The 14,833-nt window shown below is 34.3% G+C and overlaps 1 protein-coding gene across 1 annotated transcript; it reads left to right on the forward strand.

Annotated features, from left to right (window-relative positions):
* Positions 1-647: 647 nt before the first annotated feature.
* LOC104244317 (Golgi apparatus membrane protein-like protein ECHIDNA) lies at positions 648-6,174 on the forward strand. The gene is made up of 6 exons (XM_009799722.2): positions 648-758; positions 4,490-4,546; positions 4,627-4,830; positions 4,976-5,035; positions 5,346-5,472; positions 5,778-6,174. Exons 1-6 carry the CDS (start codon positions 744-746, stop codon positions 5,864-5,866), a joined length of 552 nt encoding a protein of 183 aa, XP_009798024.1. The 5' UTR covers positions 648-743; the 3' UTR covers positions 5,867-6,174.
* The last annotated feature ends 8,659 nt before the right edge of the window (positions 6,175-14,833 follow it).

Genomic DNA, 14,833 nt, shown 5'->3' on the forward strand with positions numbered 1-14,833 from the left:
AAATATACATCTATTTGCTTCTTTACCATCGTTCTCAAAAGTATTTTATTTTTGTCTCCTGATTATCAGTAACCCGAATTTCTTTTTAGCTTTGACCAAAGACTCAGATTTTTGGTTAAACAAATTGGTTCCGTTACCGGGAATCTGATAATCTTTCCTTTTAAGCTATATCTTATCTATTGTCGTCACCATGTCAAACAACAACGCCGACAACAATAGTAATAACACATTGGGAAACCATGAGAATCAAATACATCAAAATCAAGATGACGTGGTTCCCTCTCCTCTAAATTCACCACGTCAATCTCGTGAAGGCACTCCTGTTACTGAATCCCGTGCTGATCAACAAGAGCAATCTGAACATTTTGAAGGAGTTACAACTGAAGCTTTGCAAAAGCTAATTGATGCACAGGTCGGCAAAGCTCTTCAGGCACTTGTTAGTCGATTGCCTGCTGCGCCACCTACACCAACTCCTAATAATAATACATTGGAGAACCCCCGTTCTGGTCTTGATAATTCTGGAAACGGAGCAACCCCCAGTGAACCACAAGAAGGGGGACCAGGTAATTTAAATAATTCGTATTTGCAAAATTTAGTACTAACCTTGCAGAAACAGCTTAAGGAACAAAATGAGCGTATTGAACAAATCCCTGGAGTTGTTGCACCAATTTTAGAGAGAGAAAACGCAAACCATTTTCAGAGATCAGGCGAAATCCCAAGGGCATTGGATTTGAATATTCGATATGGATTTTAACCCAGTAAGTTTCATTGTTTTCATTATTTGTTTCTTTTTTTCCACCTAATTTACAATCATGTATCATTATCAAATAATACTTGAAATCATTGCATTGAGTCTAGGGTTTTGATTGAGCTCGTAATTATTCAATGAAGATTAATTGATCTGTTGATTTACTCTCTTTTTTTTCCTTTTGTCTTTCGATCTGTTTGGGAATTGAAAATTCTCACTCTAGTGAATTCCATCCTTGAATTGTATTATCGATCTGGAAGATATAAAATTTGTCCTTATTGATGAAGTAGTACTGCAAATTAGGGGAAATAATCGGTAAAAATAAATTGTCCAGAAGAATTGTGAAATATTACTCCTGCATATCATAGGCTGCTAATAACAACAATAACAACAACAAGAAGTGCGCCTCAGTCCGAAACAAGTTGGCATCGGCTGTATGAATCCTTAATTCTTTCTCTAAGCTCAATTCATATCATCCTCATACCAAAATAAAATAAAAGTGAAAGTGATAAAGAAGGTGTGCTTAACACCAAACTGGTATAGAAGTACACATTCCCTTAACGGCCGGTAAACCAATATAAATGGATTAATAAATATAGAAGGATACCCATTTCATCATTTCTTATCTAAATCTTATTGTAGCACATTAAGCTGTCCTATTACTCTTTTATGTTCAAGGTCTTAGTGAGTATTACAAGCAGGCAAAGTGAGTTTAACCTGCTACTTTGGTCTCAGATGTCATATATAATATAGTTATGACCATAGGACTATTTCAAGATATCCCCTAGATTGATCTACTTAGAGATTATAGACTATGTTCTCTCGACATATATTTTCTACACTGGATCAGCTGGTGGAGTGACCTTTTATTTTGTGCTAGCGCACATGTATCATTTTTCTCCTAGAAGATTTTGGTTGAAAAGGTATTAAAGGTCATGTGGAATTAGAAGTGATCATTGACATGTTCAGTTCAAAATATGGCCTAAGTACTGAAAAGATAACTAAATATATTTTCAATCATCTGTATCTGTCACTATATCCAACATTAATGCATTTTTTAGAGCAGCTTGTGTCTTTGGAAAGTGTTTCCTTTTGCTTTGTTCTCTCTCTCTCTCTCTCTCTCTCTCTCTCTCTCTCTCTCTCTCTCTGTGGGTGTGTGTGTGTCAGTAAGTTTTAGGATGAGATGTAAGTTTGGTGGGTTTTAGACAAATTAGACCGAGATAAGTAGTTGACTGCGTATAATGATGGAAAAAGAAGCTTTTGTTCTGCTGCAGTGAGAGATAAATAAAAAATGTGGTGAAATAAAAGGATGTTGGTTGGCTTAACTCATGCCAGATTTATTTGTATATACTTCATTGTTAATAGGCTGAAGTATCCCAGTATATAGATTTTGGTTAATTTGATTCGTGCAGCCGTATTGTTAGTTTGTTGGTGCAACTTTGAACTGTACCACTTGGATTATATTTCAATTTTTTTTTATATACTCAAACAATAGGAATTTCCAGGGTGCTAATTATGCAATTGTAGGCGTCAATAACTTTATGATAATTTGAATATGCTATTTTTGGCGTCTATAGACTTTCTGATAGTTTGAATATGCTATTTTTTGGTGTCTATAAGTACTGCATATTTGATTCCACCCGTAAATCATTAATATTTCCAATGTTTAAGTTTCAATAAGAAGTTCTTACTGTTGATACGATATCCTATATCAAAATTTTATGTATGGATGATGCAGGCGTTAATCGAAATGAGTGGGCATAGAAAGTCGGAAGATGGCATTTTTAATACTAAACATTAATTGTCTTTTTAACATAGCTGCATCTCTTTTCGGGAGACGGCTTAATCTTCCTGCTTTGTTCTATTCTCAAGTAACATGTGAGCTTCGCATGGCCGGTTTCACATCCAGATAAAGGAGGGAGATTGCGGTAGATTTATGTATTTTAAAAAAGTGATAATATGATAACAATAAAAAAAAGGTGATAATATGATAAATTATCAAATATTGGAACTCCTAATTTGCTTTAGAAAACCCAAAAAAAAAAAATTGAAATGAGAGGGACTCAGTTATTGCAAAATATATGTGCAAGACTTGTATAGCCGATCATATTAGTTTGGGAATGAAGCTTAGTGATTGTTTTGTGTAAAAGATATTGTTGTGTGTGTATATTGATGCGACTTTGAAATTGAAACATCTAGATATGCTATTAATTTTGGATGTCAAGTAAGTCCCACTATACAATGTTATCTACGTGATCGGTGTGGTTAAGTTTTAGTTTGGTGTCGTAAGAGGTATAACTAGCACACATAGAGGATATAGTTAAAGAGGTTGCTTGAGATGGTTTGGTAGTGTTCTATGTAGATTCCAAATGTGCCGGTTGAAGCTTTTAAAAGGGGAAGAAGTAGGCCTAAAATCACATGGATGAAAGTTGTCTCAAAAGGCATAATCTCTTGAAATTCATGTAGACTTTAGAGTAAAATAGACATGATGGAAGCAAAAGATCCATATAGGAGATACTAGCTAGTTGGAATCAAAACTTAGTCATGTTGATATACTTACATTAGGTCCAACGTTTAGGTTTTTTCTTTGTTCAGATACTCGTATGTCAGTAGTAGAAAATATAGAGAATTCTAGTGTTAGATAATCCTGGACTATTGAATATTGGAATGAATTTCGTCTGTATGTAGTTTTTTTTTTATTTTTTATGAGGTAAAGTATTATTAATAAAAAGTGTACCAAGAAGGTACACAAAGAGTACGAAACAGGGCAGACAGCACCTACAGAGAGCACTCTATTACATCTTTCCCAACAAATCCAAAAATTCCAGATACTGATCCATACTATCTAATAAACACCTATTACACCAAAAAAAAAAAAAAAAGATTATGCAGACAAAATTTTTTGAGACTAGCAATATTGTTCTTTTTATTCTCAAAACAGACACTGTTTCTTTCTGCCCAAATGGTCCAGAAAATGCATAGGGGAATGGTCCTCCAAAGCTGCTTTTGGGACTTTGATATCTTTTGCCCTTGCCAGCTATCAATTAAACTCCTAATATCTGAATGTAGCGAAACTGTGAATTGTGAAACAGATCTGTATAGCCAATCCCAACTTCCGCCAGATTGAGTTGTGTTGTTGTTGTTGTCGTAATTTTTGAGGTCATTCTGGTTTGCTCATCCTCCGCATGGGAAGGGCAATAGATGATCTAGGAGAAGCAATGTAGGTGAAAAGAGGTTAATTTATTAATACATAGTACTCATAGCTTAGGGGAGCTTGTGCCTCTGGTTACTTTACTTTCCTCTCTTACTTGGAGTATTTAAGATAACTCTCCCTCCTTGTATTCTTTCTTTTACTACCCTCGTTGCTCTAGCTCTTACACCCTAAACACTCTACGCGCAAGGAATGGAGGGAAGCACATAGCAAATGCTGATCTTTTCTGTCATAATGCTAATTCCACTACCTTTAACATAAGATGATCTAGGAGAAGCAATGTAGGTGAAAAGGGTTAATTTATTAATACATGGTACTCATAGCTTAGAGGAGCTTGTGGCTCTGGTTACTTTACTTTCCTCTGTTACTTATTTTTGATAACCCTCTGTCCTTGTTTTTTTCTTTTCTACCGTTGTTGCTCTACCTCTTACACCCTAAACACTCTCCGGCGCAAGGAAAGGACGGAAGCACATAGAAAATGTTGATCTTTTCTGTCATAATGCTAATTACACTATCACGTTCTTTTTCAGCCTGCAGGGGAGGACTATGCGCACCCACAGATATGCTTTTTTCATGTGCTCTTCAAGGTGCAGCTTATTATAGTCTTCTTCTTATTTTAATGTCTTATAAATTGTATTTACTTAACACATTTCCTTTGCATTGACAGGCAGCAGCACTAGCGTTTTATATTCTGTCAGCTCTATTTGTTGATAGTTTTGTTATCATCTTTGTGATAACTGTTCTTTTAGCTGCTCTTGACTTTTGGGTGGTTAAGAATGTGAGTGGGCGTATCCTGGTGGGTTTAAGATGGTGGAATGAAATAGATGATAATGGCGAGAGTGTGTGGAGATTTGAGTGCCTTGATCAAGAGGTGCGTAATCTAGTCTCAGGTTCCTTGGCAGACTTCTTGACCTTCAGACATAGGTTTATTTTAGAAGTACTCGCGCATTTAGTCTTATTGATTGATTAACTTTTTATTGGCTGGGACATACCTTTGTCCTTCACTTTCCTTTCAGTCAATGGCTCGCATGAACAAGAAGGATTCCTGGCTGTTCTGGTGGACTTTGTACCTAACAGTAAGTGAAGACTCTAGCGCACTGACTGCTTATTCTAAAGTTCAACATAAACAAATTGAGCACGTGTATTGAATAATCAGAAGAATTCAAGAAAAATCGGCAAAAAAATAAGTTTGGATATAAACGATGGCCGTTCACACATTGGCTTCTTGTTTTCTGTTTTCAGCTTTTATTATTCCAGAATTCAAATTTCAAAAGCATATTGTAGCATATGTTATAGGGCTTATTTTTGGTTTTTAGCTGTACCTTATTTTGCAAAGTGATGTAGTTATCCATTGATGTGTTGCACCTGATATGTACTTTGTTGTAGGCTGTTGCTTGGTTCTTTCTCGCGATATTCTCCCTCATTAGATTCCAAGCTGACTATCTTCTCGTTGTTGGAGTTTGCTTGACTCTCAGCGTCGCAAATATTGTTGGTTTTACTAGATGTCGCAAAGGTGCGTGCTTACTGTAACTTCTGTAGATTCTGCGCCTAACAATATCATTACTGCTGGAGTTTTACTTTGTTTGGGTGTTCCTACTGTCATGCAAGAATATAATATGACGCTAGATTTTGTTGGGTTCCCTCATTAGTTTGTGTATCTTGGATTGTTTTCTATCTTGCCCTGCTTGTTTCAGTTTTTTCATTTTTGTTTTTGGTACTTCTTGTTATCTGATGTCAATTTACTATTCCCTTTTCCTATTTTGTTTTCCAATATGCCTTTACTTGTTAATCTTCATAGAATTTTTTTCTGAAATCCAGATGCTAAGAAGCAGCTCCAAGCATTTGCAACCCAGACTCTTACTTCTCGATTCTCCTCTACTCTACAGTCGGCATTTAGTGTTGTTTGACCAATTTATACGCAGCAAGCTAGTTATGGAAGGAAACTGTTCGTCATTGTCCACCACTACGAACAATCATGTATTGACAAGGTCTTTTCTCAGACTTCTCCTTCACTGAGGCTTGTATATGTAGAATATGAACGAACTTGAAAAACATTTTTGTTCTCTTCAGTTTTCACGAATTCAATTGCTTCATTGTTTTCTGTTTAGACTGTTTTTAGCTCCGCTGTTGAATAGGTCAACAGGTGGACTCTAGCGTCAACGAATCTGTTATAATAGAGAACCTTTTCTTCTATATGAGTCGATATTATTTGCAATTCAAGCTCTGAAGTGTGACTAGAGGGTAATGGGGGAGGGAGGAGGTTCCATTCCGTTGTTGTGTGGTCTCTTTTGAAGTTCAGGTATACAATTTTTTTAACTCTTAACAAAAAAAGATCCTATACTAATAGAAAAACGAGATTTTGAAGTTCAAATGAAAGCTAAAGGAGGAAAAAGACAAGCATGACATTACAAGTTGTATACTACCATACTATTATTCTCCTTAATTACTAGGAAAAGAAAATGATAGAATCCGAATATTTGAGGGTCATTGGGTAATTTTGGCAAGGATGGGTCTTGACTTTGAGGTCAAGGAGGGTTCTTTTTCCTATTCAAGAGATGAAAGAAGTGTTCTCATAAACTCAAAGAATTGAGAGGTTAGTGAAATTTACTTATCACATTATGACTATTGTCGATGATATAGTAGAAATAAAATACTGTACCTCCTCCCGTGTTTCCTGTGGAGCACTTTAAATTTCATATATTTGATTCGATATGTGAATTTGTCAGATTCTATAAGAACAACGTCAAAATTCCAAAGAATATAACCACTGGATAAAGCCAATTTCTTCTTCATTCTTTTCCATCTTCTATCTCGAAATCAAACTCTAGAAAACTGAACTAATTAATGAAATTAGAAATTACGCTTCTCAATTAAACTATTGCAGTTCATGTTCGTGAATATAGCTTCTCGTGATTGAAATCATGATTTCTTTCAATTTTTAAGATAAGATTCAGCAGAAGTTGCCTGTCTAATTAATTCCTGCGTAAGGTAGAACCTGCAGGTTCAACAACAATAACAAAAAACCCAATTAATGTAGTCCCACGTGTGGGGTCTGGAGAGGATAGTGAGTACGTAGACATTGCTCCTACCATCAACAATACAATAAAATCGAAGCGAAAAAAATAACATGCAGTAATAGAAAATTTTGAAAAATAAGAAAGAACAAAACTAACACTAATACTACTAATATGGACAAGGAAATAAGATATGTTGTGTTATCAGAGCAATAATTTTGGAATGCCTAATAGAGCTGTTAATGTCAAATATTAAAACGAATTTAGGCGGGCCTTATAGATAAAATAACCAGATTTTAATGAAGACATTAGGAAACCATATATATATGATTGCAAATCCTCTAAGACCAAGATAATTACATTGTGATATTTATTTCTCTCACCCCTATTGCTAGAGTTAACCTCTAGACGTAAAGTCAACTGGTAATTAGGGGGCTAATGGTTTGGTTCAGCCGGTTATTTTATAAAATTTGTATCATACCAATTTTTCGATTATTTTATTACATATAACTAAAATTAGACTTTTCGAAACCGTCCCAATTCTGTCGGGTTCTCTTCGGTATCGGTACGGTTCAGTTAATTTTCGATATCGGTATGGTTCGGTTAATTTTCGGTATCTAAAACATCATGTAAAAGTCACTAGTAGAAGTAGAATGCAATAACATACATATTTTTATATGACTTAGCAAAGCTGTCCAGACATTTTTTACTGTTTAAAGAGTAATGAATTAAGAAAATATGAAAGATGGTCAGAGTATAGATCCATTAACTATTCTACAGCACCGTAAAAGAAACTAATCCGAGACAAAGAAAATATAAATCACACGAGTGAAAAGATATTAACCAAGTTGGGACTCAAGAATAAAGTCTATAGAAGATTAAATATTCAAAAAGATAAATTTAAATCATACGAAAGGAAACATATTCAATACATTATAGTTTGCTACTTATAATTGCTAGAATACTTTGTGTCTTGCTGGTGAATATGCTATAAATAGTTTAGTTTCAGTAGGAGTAGCATAATAGGTATGGAAATTAGGATTTTGAGTTTAATTACATGTTAGCTTGTAACTTTTTTCATTATTCTTAAGGCCAAAGGAGAAATTTAATGCTTTATTATTTTTAAACTTAATATATAAATAAATTTTTCACATATAAATTTATTCGGTACAGTTCGGTATTTTTTCGATTTATTTTCATAAAATAAAAAATCTACCCTAATTATCGGTACGGTCATAGATTTATATAAAAACTTACGATTTTGTTAACAGAAACCTAAAAAACAGGTTGCTGCGGTACGATTCAGTCGGTTTAGTCGGTTTTTAAATATCCATTGACACCCCTACTAGTAATTAATGTAATTAATGGGATGAGATCCCCTCCAGTGAAAGTTGGTCCAGTATTGTTCAATACATAGATTGATTTATGCCATGTGTCCACCCAACTATTTTATGGCTTAGATTTATTTTGCCGTAAACAAAATAAAAAAGAGAAGGCACTTTTGAATTAAAATGATAAGAAAAAAAAAAAAAAAAACTAACGGCAGCCGTTTATATCAACGTGCCTGCCAATTTATCTCATCTTTTAAACACTGTACAATGTAGCATTAGGGCACGTCATGTGCTTGAGTAACAATAAAAAGATCCAGAATAATTATAAGGAAAAAAAAACAAAAATTAAGGTGGAGGGAATTGAATTTACGCAATGTTTTAGATGCCAAAAACCGTTCTGACCTCATTCTTTTTTAGAAAAGGTTACCAATAACATCAAGAACATTCATTTATCTTCCTCGCTAATTATACATCATAAATGTTACACCTGTATTGTTTTCTAAAAGCAAAATCTTTATAGTTGTTGATATCAACTTTGTAGTCTTGGAGTAGTGAACTTGTAACAAAAGATCAAAATATTGAGCAATTACGCTATTTCTTTCGTTTATTATAATACTGTAAATTAAAATTCTGAAAACTTTTGAAATACACATAGCTCTAGGCTTTACTATGACTCCATTGTGATTGTTTAAGAAATGAGATAAAATGGCAGGCACGTTGATATAAACGTCTGCTGTTAGTTTTTTTTTATTTTCTTATTATTTTTAATTCAAAATTACCTTACCTTTTTTAATTGTTTACAAATTACAGCAATATGAATCTAAGCCATAAAATAGTTGGGTGGACACATGGCATAAATTAGTCTATGCATTGAACAATACTGGACCAATTTTCACTGGAGGTCTCATCCCGTAATTAATAGTTATGATACTGAAAACAAGTGGTCAAGTGGAAGCGTATGCACTTGATTCTCAAAAAGATTGTAAATCATTCAGTAATGAGTGGATGATGTTAGCGATCAAATTAATTTGGATCCTCAAGTTGTTTCTTTTAAGTAATGCAGGTGATTTTAATTAACGAATATACGGTTCAACAACGAATTCATGAGATCCGTGAGCAACTTAATTTAATTTGAACTCTTTAGTGAATGTTCCGGTGTCTTTGAAGATCAAATAAAACTAACAAGACGCATCATCCACTCATTACTGAATCTTATGTTTAATGAAGTTTGAAAGAAACAAAAGTTTAATCAAGTTATATTGTTGCTTTTTCCCATTTGTTTATCTGAATTTTCATTAATAAACTCTTACTATTAAAAAGTTTTGTCTATCTAAATTTTGCAAATATAGCCCGATCAAGCCCAAATAATCAGAGGTCGGAGGGACAAAAAAGAGATGCTTTTGTGAAAATATTGGCACAATAAACCCAAAATCAAACATGATATTAAGACACAAAATAAATCAAGATTAGCAAGAACGATTGCGTACCTATTTGAGCCATATCGCGGATTGACGAAGGACTAGGTCTTCCTCTCTATTACTCTTTCTCCAATCTCCAATATGACGGCGTCAATGGGACAACTATCATACACAACAGATGTTATGAAATAACTCTGACTATGTGTTTATATAAAGGCTAGAGAGGGGACCTAGCTGTAATTAATGAAATCATGACGGGCCCTCCCATTACGAGCCTCATCGTGTTGAGCCTACACTCACCGCCGTACTAGATCCACCAAGCACATAAAGTGCACGACCCAATAACCAATTATCACACTTATAATTGGACTCATGTTTGTGGACTATTATCAAATTCAGAAATTTAAATATAAATAAAATATTTGATAATGCAAGTCCATTTTTCTTACATTCTCCCACTTGGGCTACATTGGCAAATTTTTTATATTAGAACAAAACAAAAGCAACCAAAGAAAAATTAATTTTCTTAAAAAGAAAATTCCGGGATGATGAAAGAAAAATATTTATGGATATATTTTTATTTAATTTTAAAACAAGTCCATAAACTTTAATCGACCTATATTAACTCAACCTTGAATATCGGACTATGGCGATCTATGTATTATTGTTAACACATGATCTTCTATAACAATCTCAATTAAGTAAACAAGATCATGGTCTAGTAGTGTAGTAAGGAATAGTGCCACGTGTGATATATTGACATAACAACAGTTTGTTACTCATGCACTATTACCTTATCGGTCCTTTATATGTCATAAAGACATATAACATATGCACATCTTGGGCAAACCAATTTTCACCTCAAGATACCGTATTACCGAATTGCATCATATACCAAAAGTGGATACCATCTTGGACGAACCAGTTTTCATCTCAAGATACCATATTACTGAAATGCATACAATATATATAGCAACTAAAGTTGCATATAATTGCACATCTAAAAATTCTTGGACGAACTTATTTTCACCTCAAGATACCATGATGTGACTTACAAATAATGTGAACATAAATGATGGTCATCATAAAATAATATATATAAAATTAAATGCGCATTTTATTCCATATAATAAATGTTCACAACCACCAAATATTAAAACACCCACTAAACTAAAGAATCAAAAGACTCTATAACACCCATATTTATAACATGACGTTTAAATTAATGGGCCTGAGACCTTTAGCTAGTGGATCAGCTAGCATTTCATCTGTACGAATATTCTGGATAATAATGTCCATGCTTTACCAACTCTTTGATTGTCAAAAATTTGATTTGCATGTGTTTAGTGCCACTACGCAGCTTATTATTCTTAAAAAAGAACACAACTCTGTCATCACATTAGATTACAATGAGTCTTTGAATTGAGTCAACAACTCTGAGTTCTGAAATAAAATTCCTGAGCCAAACATCTTGAATGGATGCACTATAACAAGCCACAAACTCAACATATATTGTCGATGACGTAACCAACATCTATTTGACGCTCTTCCAAGAAATGGCACCACCAGCAAGAGTGAAAACATAACCAGTTGTGGACTTATAATCATATATGCACCCGCCAAAGTCAGCATCTGAAAAATCAATTATTTCACGACTATCAACTCTTTTGTAGATTCTGAAGATATCTCATGACTTTCTTGGCTCTCAATGATCATGACCAGGATCAGACAAGTATCTGCCAAGGACATTTACAACAAAAGCTCTGTCAGATCTACTGCAAACCTGAGCATACATCAAACTGCCAACTGCACTAGCATAAAGAATATTTTTCATGGCTTCCGTTTCAATATCATTTTTAGGACATTGCTTCTTACTCAATTTGTCCCCCTTGACCACTGGTATATCTCCAGGCTTGCAAGATTGCATATTAAATCTGGAAAGAATACGATCCACATAGGACCTCTGAGACAACCCAAAAGCATTACGAGATCTATCACGGGGAATTTTGATGCCCGGAACAAAAGAAGCATCTCCAGGATCTTTCATCTCAAAGTGACTTGACAAGAATTGTTTGGTTTAAAAAGGTGATCCACGATCATTGCTGGCTAGTAGAATATCATCAACTTAGAGGACGAGAAAAATGAATCTGCTCCTACTAATCTTCAAATAGATGCGTTCATCAAACGTGTTCTCTACAAAACCAAATGATATCACAACCCTGTCAAATTTCAAATACCATTGACGAGAAGCTTGCTTCAGGACACATATGGACTTCTTCAACTTACACACTAAGTGTTCCTTTCCATTTTCGATGAAACCTTCAGCTTGTTTCATATAAATTTTCTCAAATAACTCTCCATATAGAAACACTGTCTTAATATCCGTCTGGAGTAGCTCGAGGTCAAAATGAGCCACCAATGCCATGATAATTCTGAAACCATCTTTAGTGGATACAGGAGAAAAAGTCTCATTATAATCAATTCCCTCTTTCTGAGTAAAACCCTTTGCAACCAAACGAGCCTCAAATCGATCAATATTTTCTTGACTATCTTTCTTGATCTTGTAAACTCATTTGCAACTTATTGATTTGTTCCCACTCGGTAACTCAACAATATCCCAGACACCATTATTATACATGGACTTTATCTCATCTTTCTTAGCATTAATCCTTTTTCTGATTCAGGACAATTAATAACTTGATTATATGTCATAGGATCTTCAATTTGGCTGATATCATAATCTGCCTCACCCAAATATACTTGATAATTAGTAGCAATAGTCGATCTTCTCTCTCTTTGTGATGTACGAAGCGAATTATCTAGTGCTTCAGAAAATGATCCATTAGCTTGAATATTCTCATCTTCTATAAATATAGGGTCAAATATCATGTGCACTGCTCCCCTTTGGCTCATTAGACTGAGAGTTACTTCCATCAGCAAAATCAGTCTCCAAAAATTTAATTGTCCGTGATTCAACAATTCTAGTGCCACGAGAGGTACAATAAAATCTGTAACCTTTTGAATAATCTGGGTATCCCATGAAATAACACCGAACAGTCCTAGGATCAGTTTTCTTTTGCAGAGGATCAAATATCTTAACTTATGTAGGACATCCTCAAACTCGAAAATGATTCAAACTTGGTTTCCTGTTAGTCCATAGCTTAAAAGGAATCTTGGAAACAACTTTACTCAGAACTCGATTCAGGATATAAGTAGCTGCCTTAATAGCTTCACCCTAAAGGAATTCTGGCATATTAATTTGACTCATCATGCTTTTTTCATTTCCATCAATATGCGATTATGCCTTTTTGCCATATCATTTTGCTTAGGGTCTGCAGGCATGGTTACTTGGCCAATGATTTCATTGTCTTGAAGTTATTTAGCAAATGATCCCAGGTGTTGACCAGTTTATGTGTATCTTCCATAATGCTCCCCACCATGATCAGATCTCACAATCTTGATAGCTTTTTCTAACTGCTTCTCAACTTCAGTTCGAAATTTTTTAAAAACATCAAGAGAATCAGATTTTTTTTAATTAAATAAATGTAGCAATAGAGGAAATAATCATCAATAAAAGTGATGAAGTACATGTTGCCGCACAAAGTAGTAGAATATGGTCTACTTATATCAGTATGAATAATTTCCAAGAGATCTTGACTTCGAGTGGAACCCTTCTTTTTTATATTGATCAATTTTCCACGAACACAGTCAACACATATTTCTGAATCATCATTATTAAAGGGAGGGAGAATATCTTTCTTCACCAGTCTATCAATTCGTTCTTTCGAAATGTGATCCAATCGTCCGTGCCAAAGTGTTCGAGACTTCTCACTGGTCAAAGATCACTTAGCATTCACAGTCTCAACATGAAATGAGGAGTTAAGAGCCAGAGGTAATCTGTACAAATCAACAACTAAAGGACAAACCCTAACACATTTAGAATTATAAAATATTTCAGCTTTATTATTCCCAAAAGTAACAAAATAACCATTTTTGACTAATAACTGAATAAAAATTAAATTTCGTCCAAAATTCGAAACACAAAAGACATTACCTAAAATAAGCTGAAAACTATTATCTAACTCAAAATGGATCGTTCCAATAGCAACAACATCAAGAAGAGTGTTACTACCGACTCTAATCTTTTCTTCCTTTGGACTTGGCTTCCTCTAACTTCCTACCTCCTTGATCACCCTTTTGTTTCTCTTTAAAAGCCTTAAACTTGAAGCAGTTTGCGATCTTGTGACCCTTCTTATCACAAAAATGACATTTCATATCAATACCTATTTGATTCTCATTGTCATTGGTATTGATTTGCCCATTTTTACTTTTTTTTTTGAAGCTCTGAATCTTTTTTGGACCTTGCCACTTTTTCTTTCCTTTAATTTATGTGCGAAAGGTTTAGCCTGAGAAACCATGTTAGCAGATTCTACCTTTTCAATAGTAGACTCCATTTTTTCACTTTTCATTTTTGCTTTCTCAGCATCACATTTAATTATTAACTCATTACCAGTCCGTAGCTGACTGCTAGTATTATAAGCGATCCTCATCTGACTAAATTGAGACGGAAGCTATAAAAGAGCTTTATGAATGATGAAACTATCCCGAAGAGTCACATCTAAGTTCTTTAACTTACTTTGAATAGAAACCACACTCAAAATAAACTAACGGACTCCAATTGTTTCATCTTACTTTAAGTTTCTTAGCTCACCCATCAACCTTGAGCCTTCAGCATTATCAGAAACTTGAAAACGCTCACCTAAAGCCTTGAAATATTCTCTAGCACTGTCTGTTTTCGGTAAAGACCCCAATAAATGCTCAGCAGGTGACCTTTTCAAGGCCTTTAAGCACAACCTATCACATCTTTCCCATTTAGCACATTGGTTTATCTCTTTCTTACTGCTTTCCTCAATTGGTTTTGGCGGTGCATCCTTTAGGACAACCATATCCATTTCAACCAATTCAAAAGCAAACTCCACATCACGTTTCCACTTCTTATAATTTGACCCAGTCCGAATTTCAATTTCAGCAACATTATTATTCTTTGTAAAGGAGACTGTAACAATAATGTAAGAAATACAAATTTGATTAGTTATGGAAATATACATATT

Source organism: Nicotiana sylvestris, chromosome 6 (genome assembly GCF_000393655.2).
Source record: "Nicotiana sylvestris chromosome 6, ASM39365v2, whole genome shotgun sequence".
NCBI classification, from domain to species: domain Eukaryota; kingdom Viridiplantae; phylum Streptophyta; class Magnoliopsida; order Solanales; family Solanaceae; genus Nicotiana; species Nicotiana sylvestris.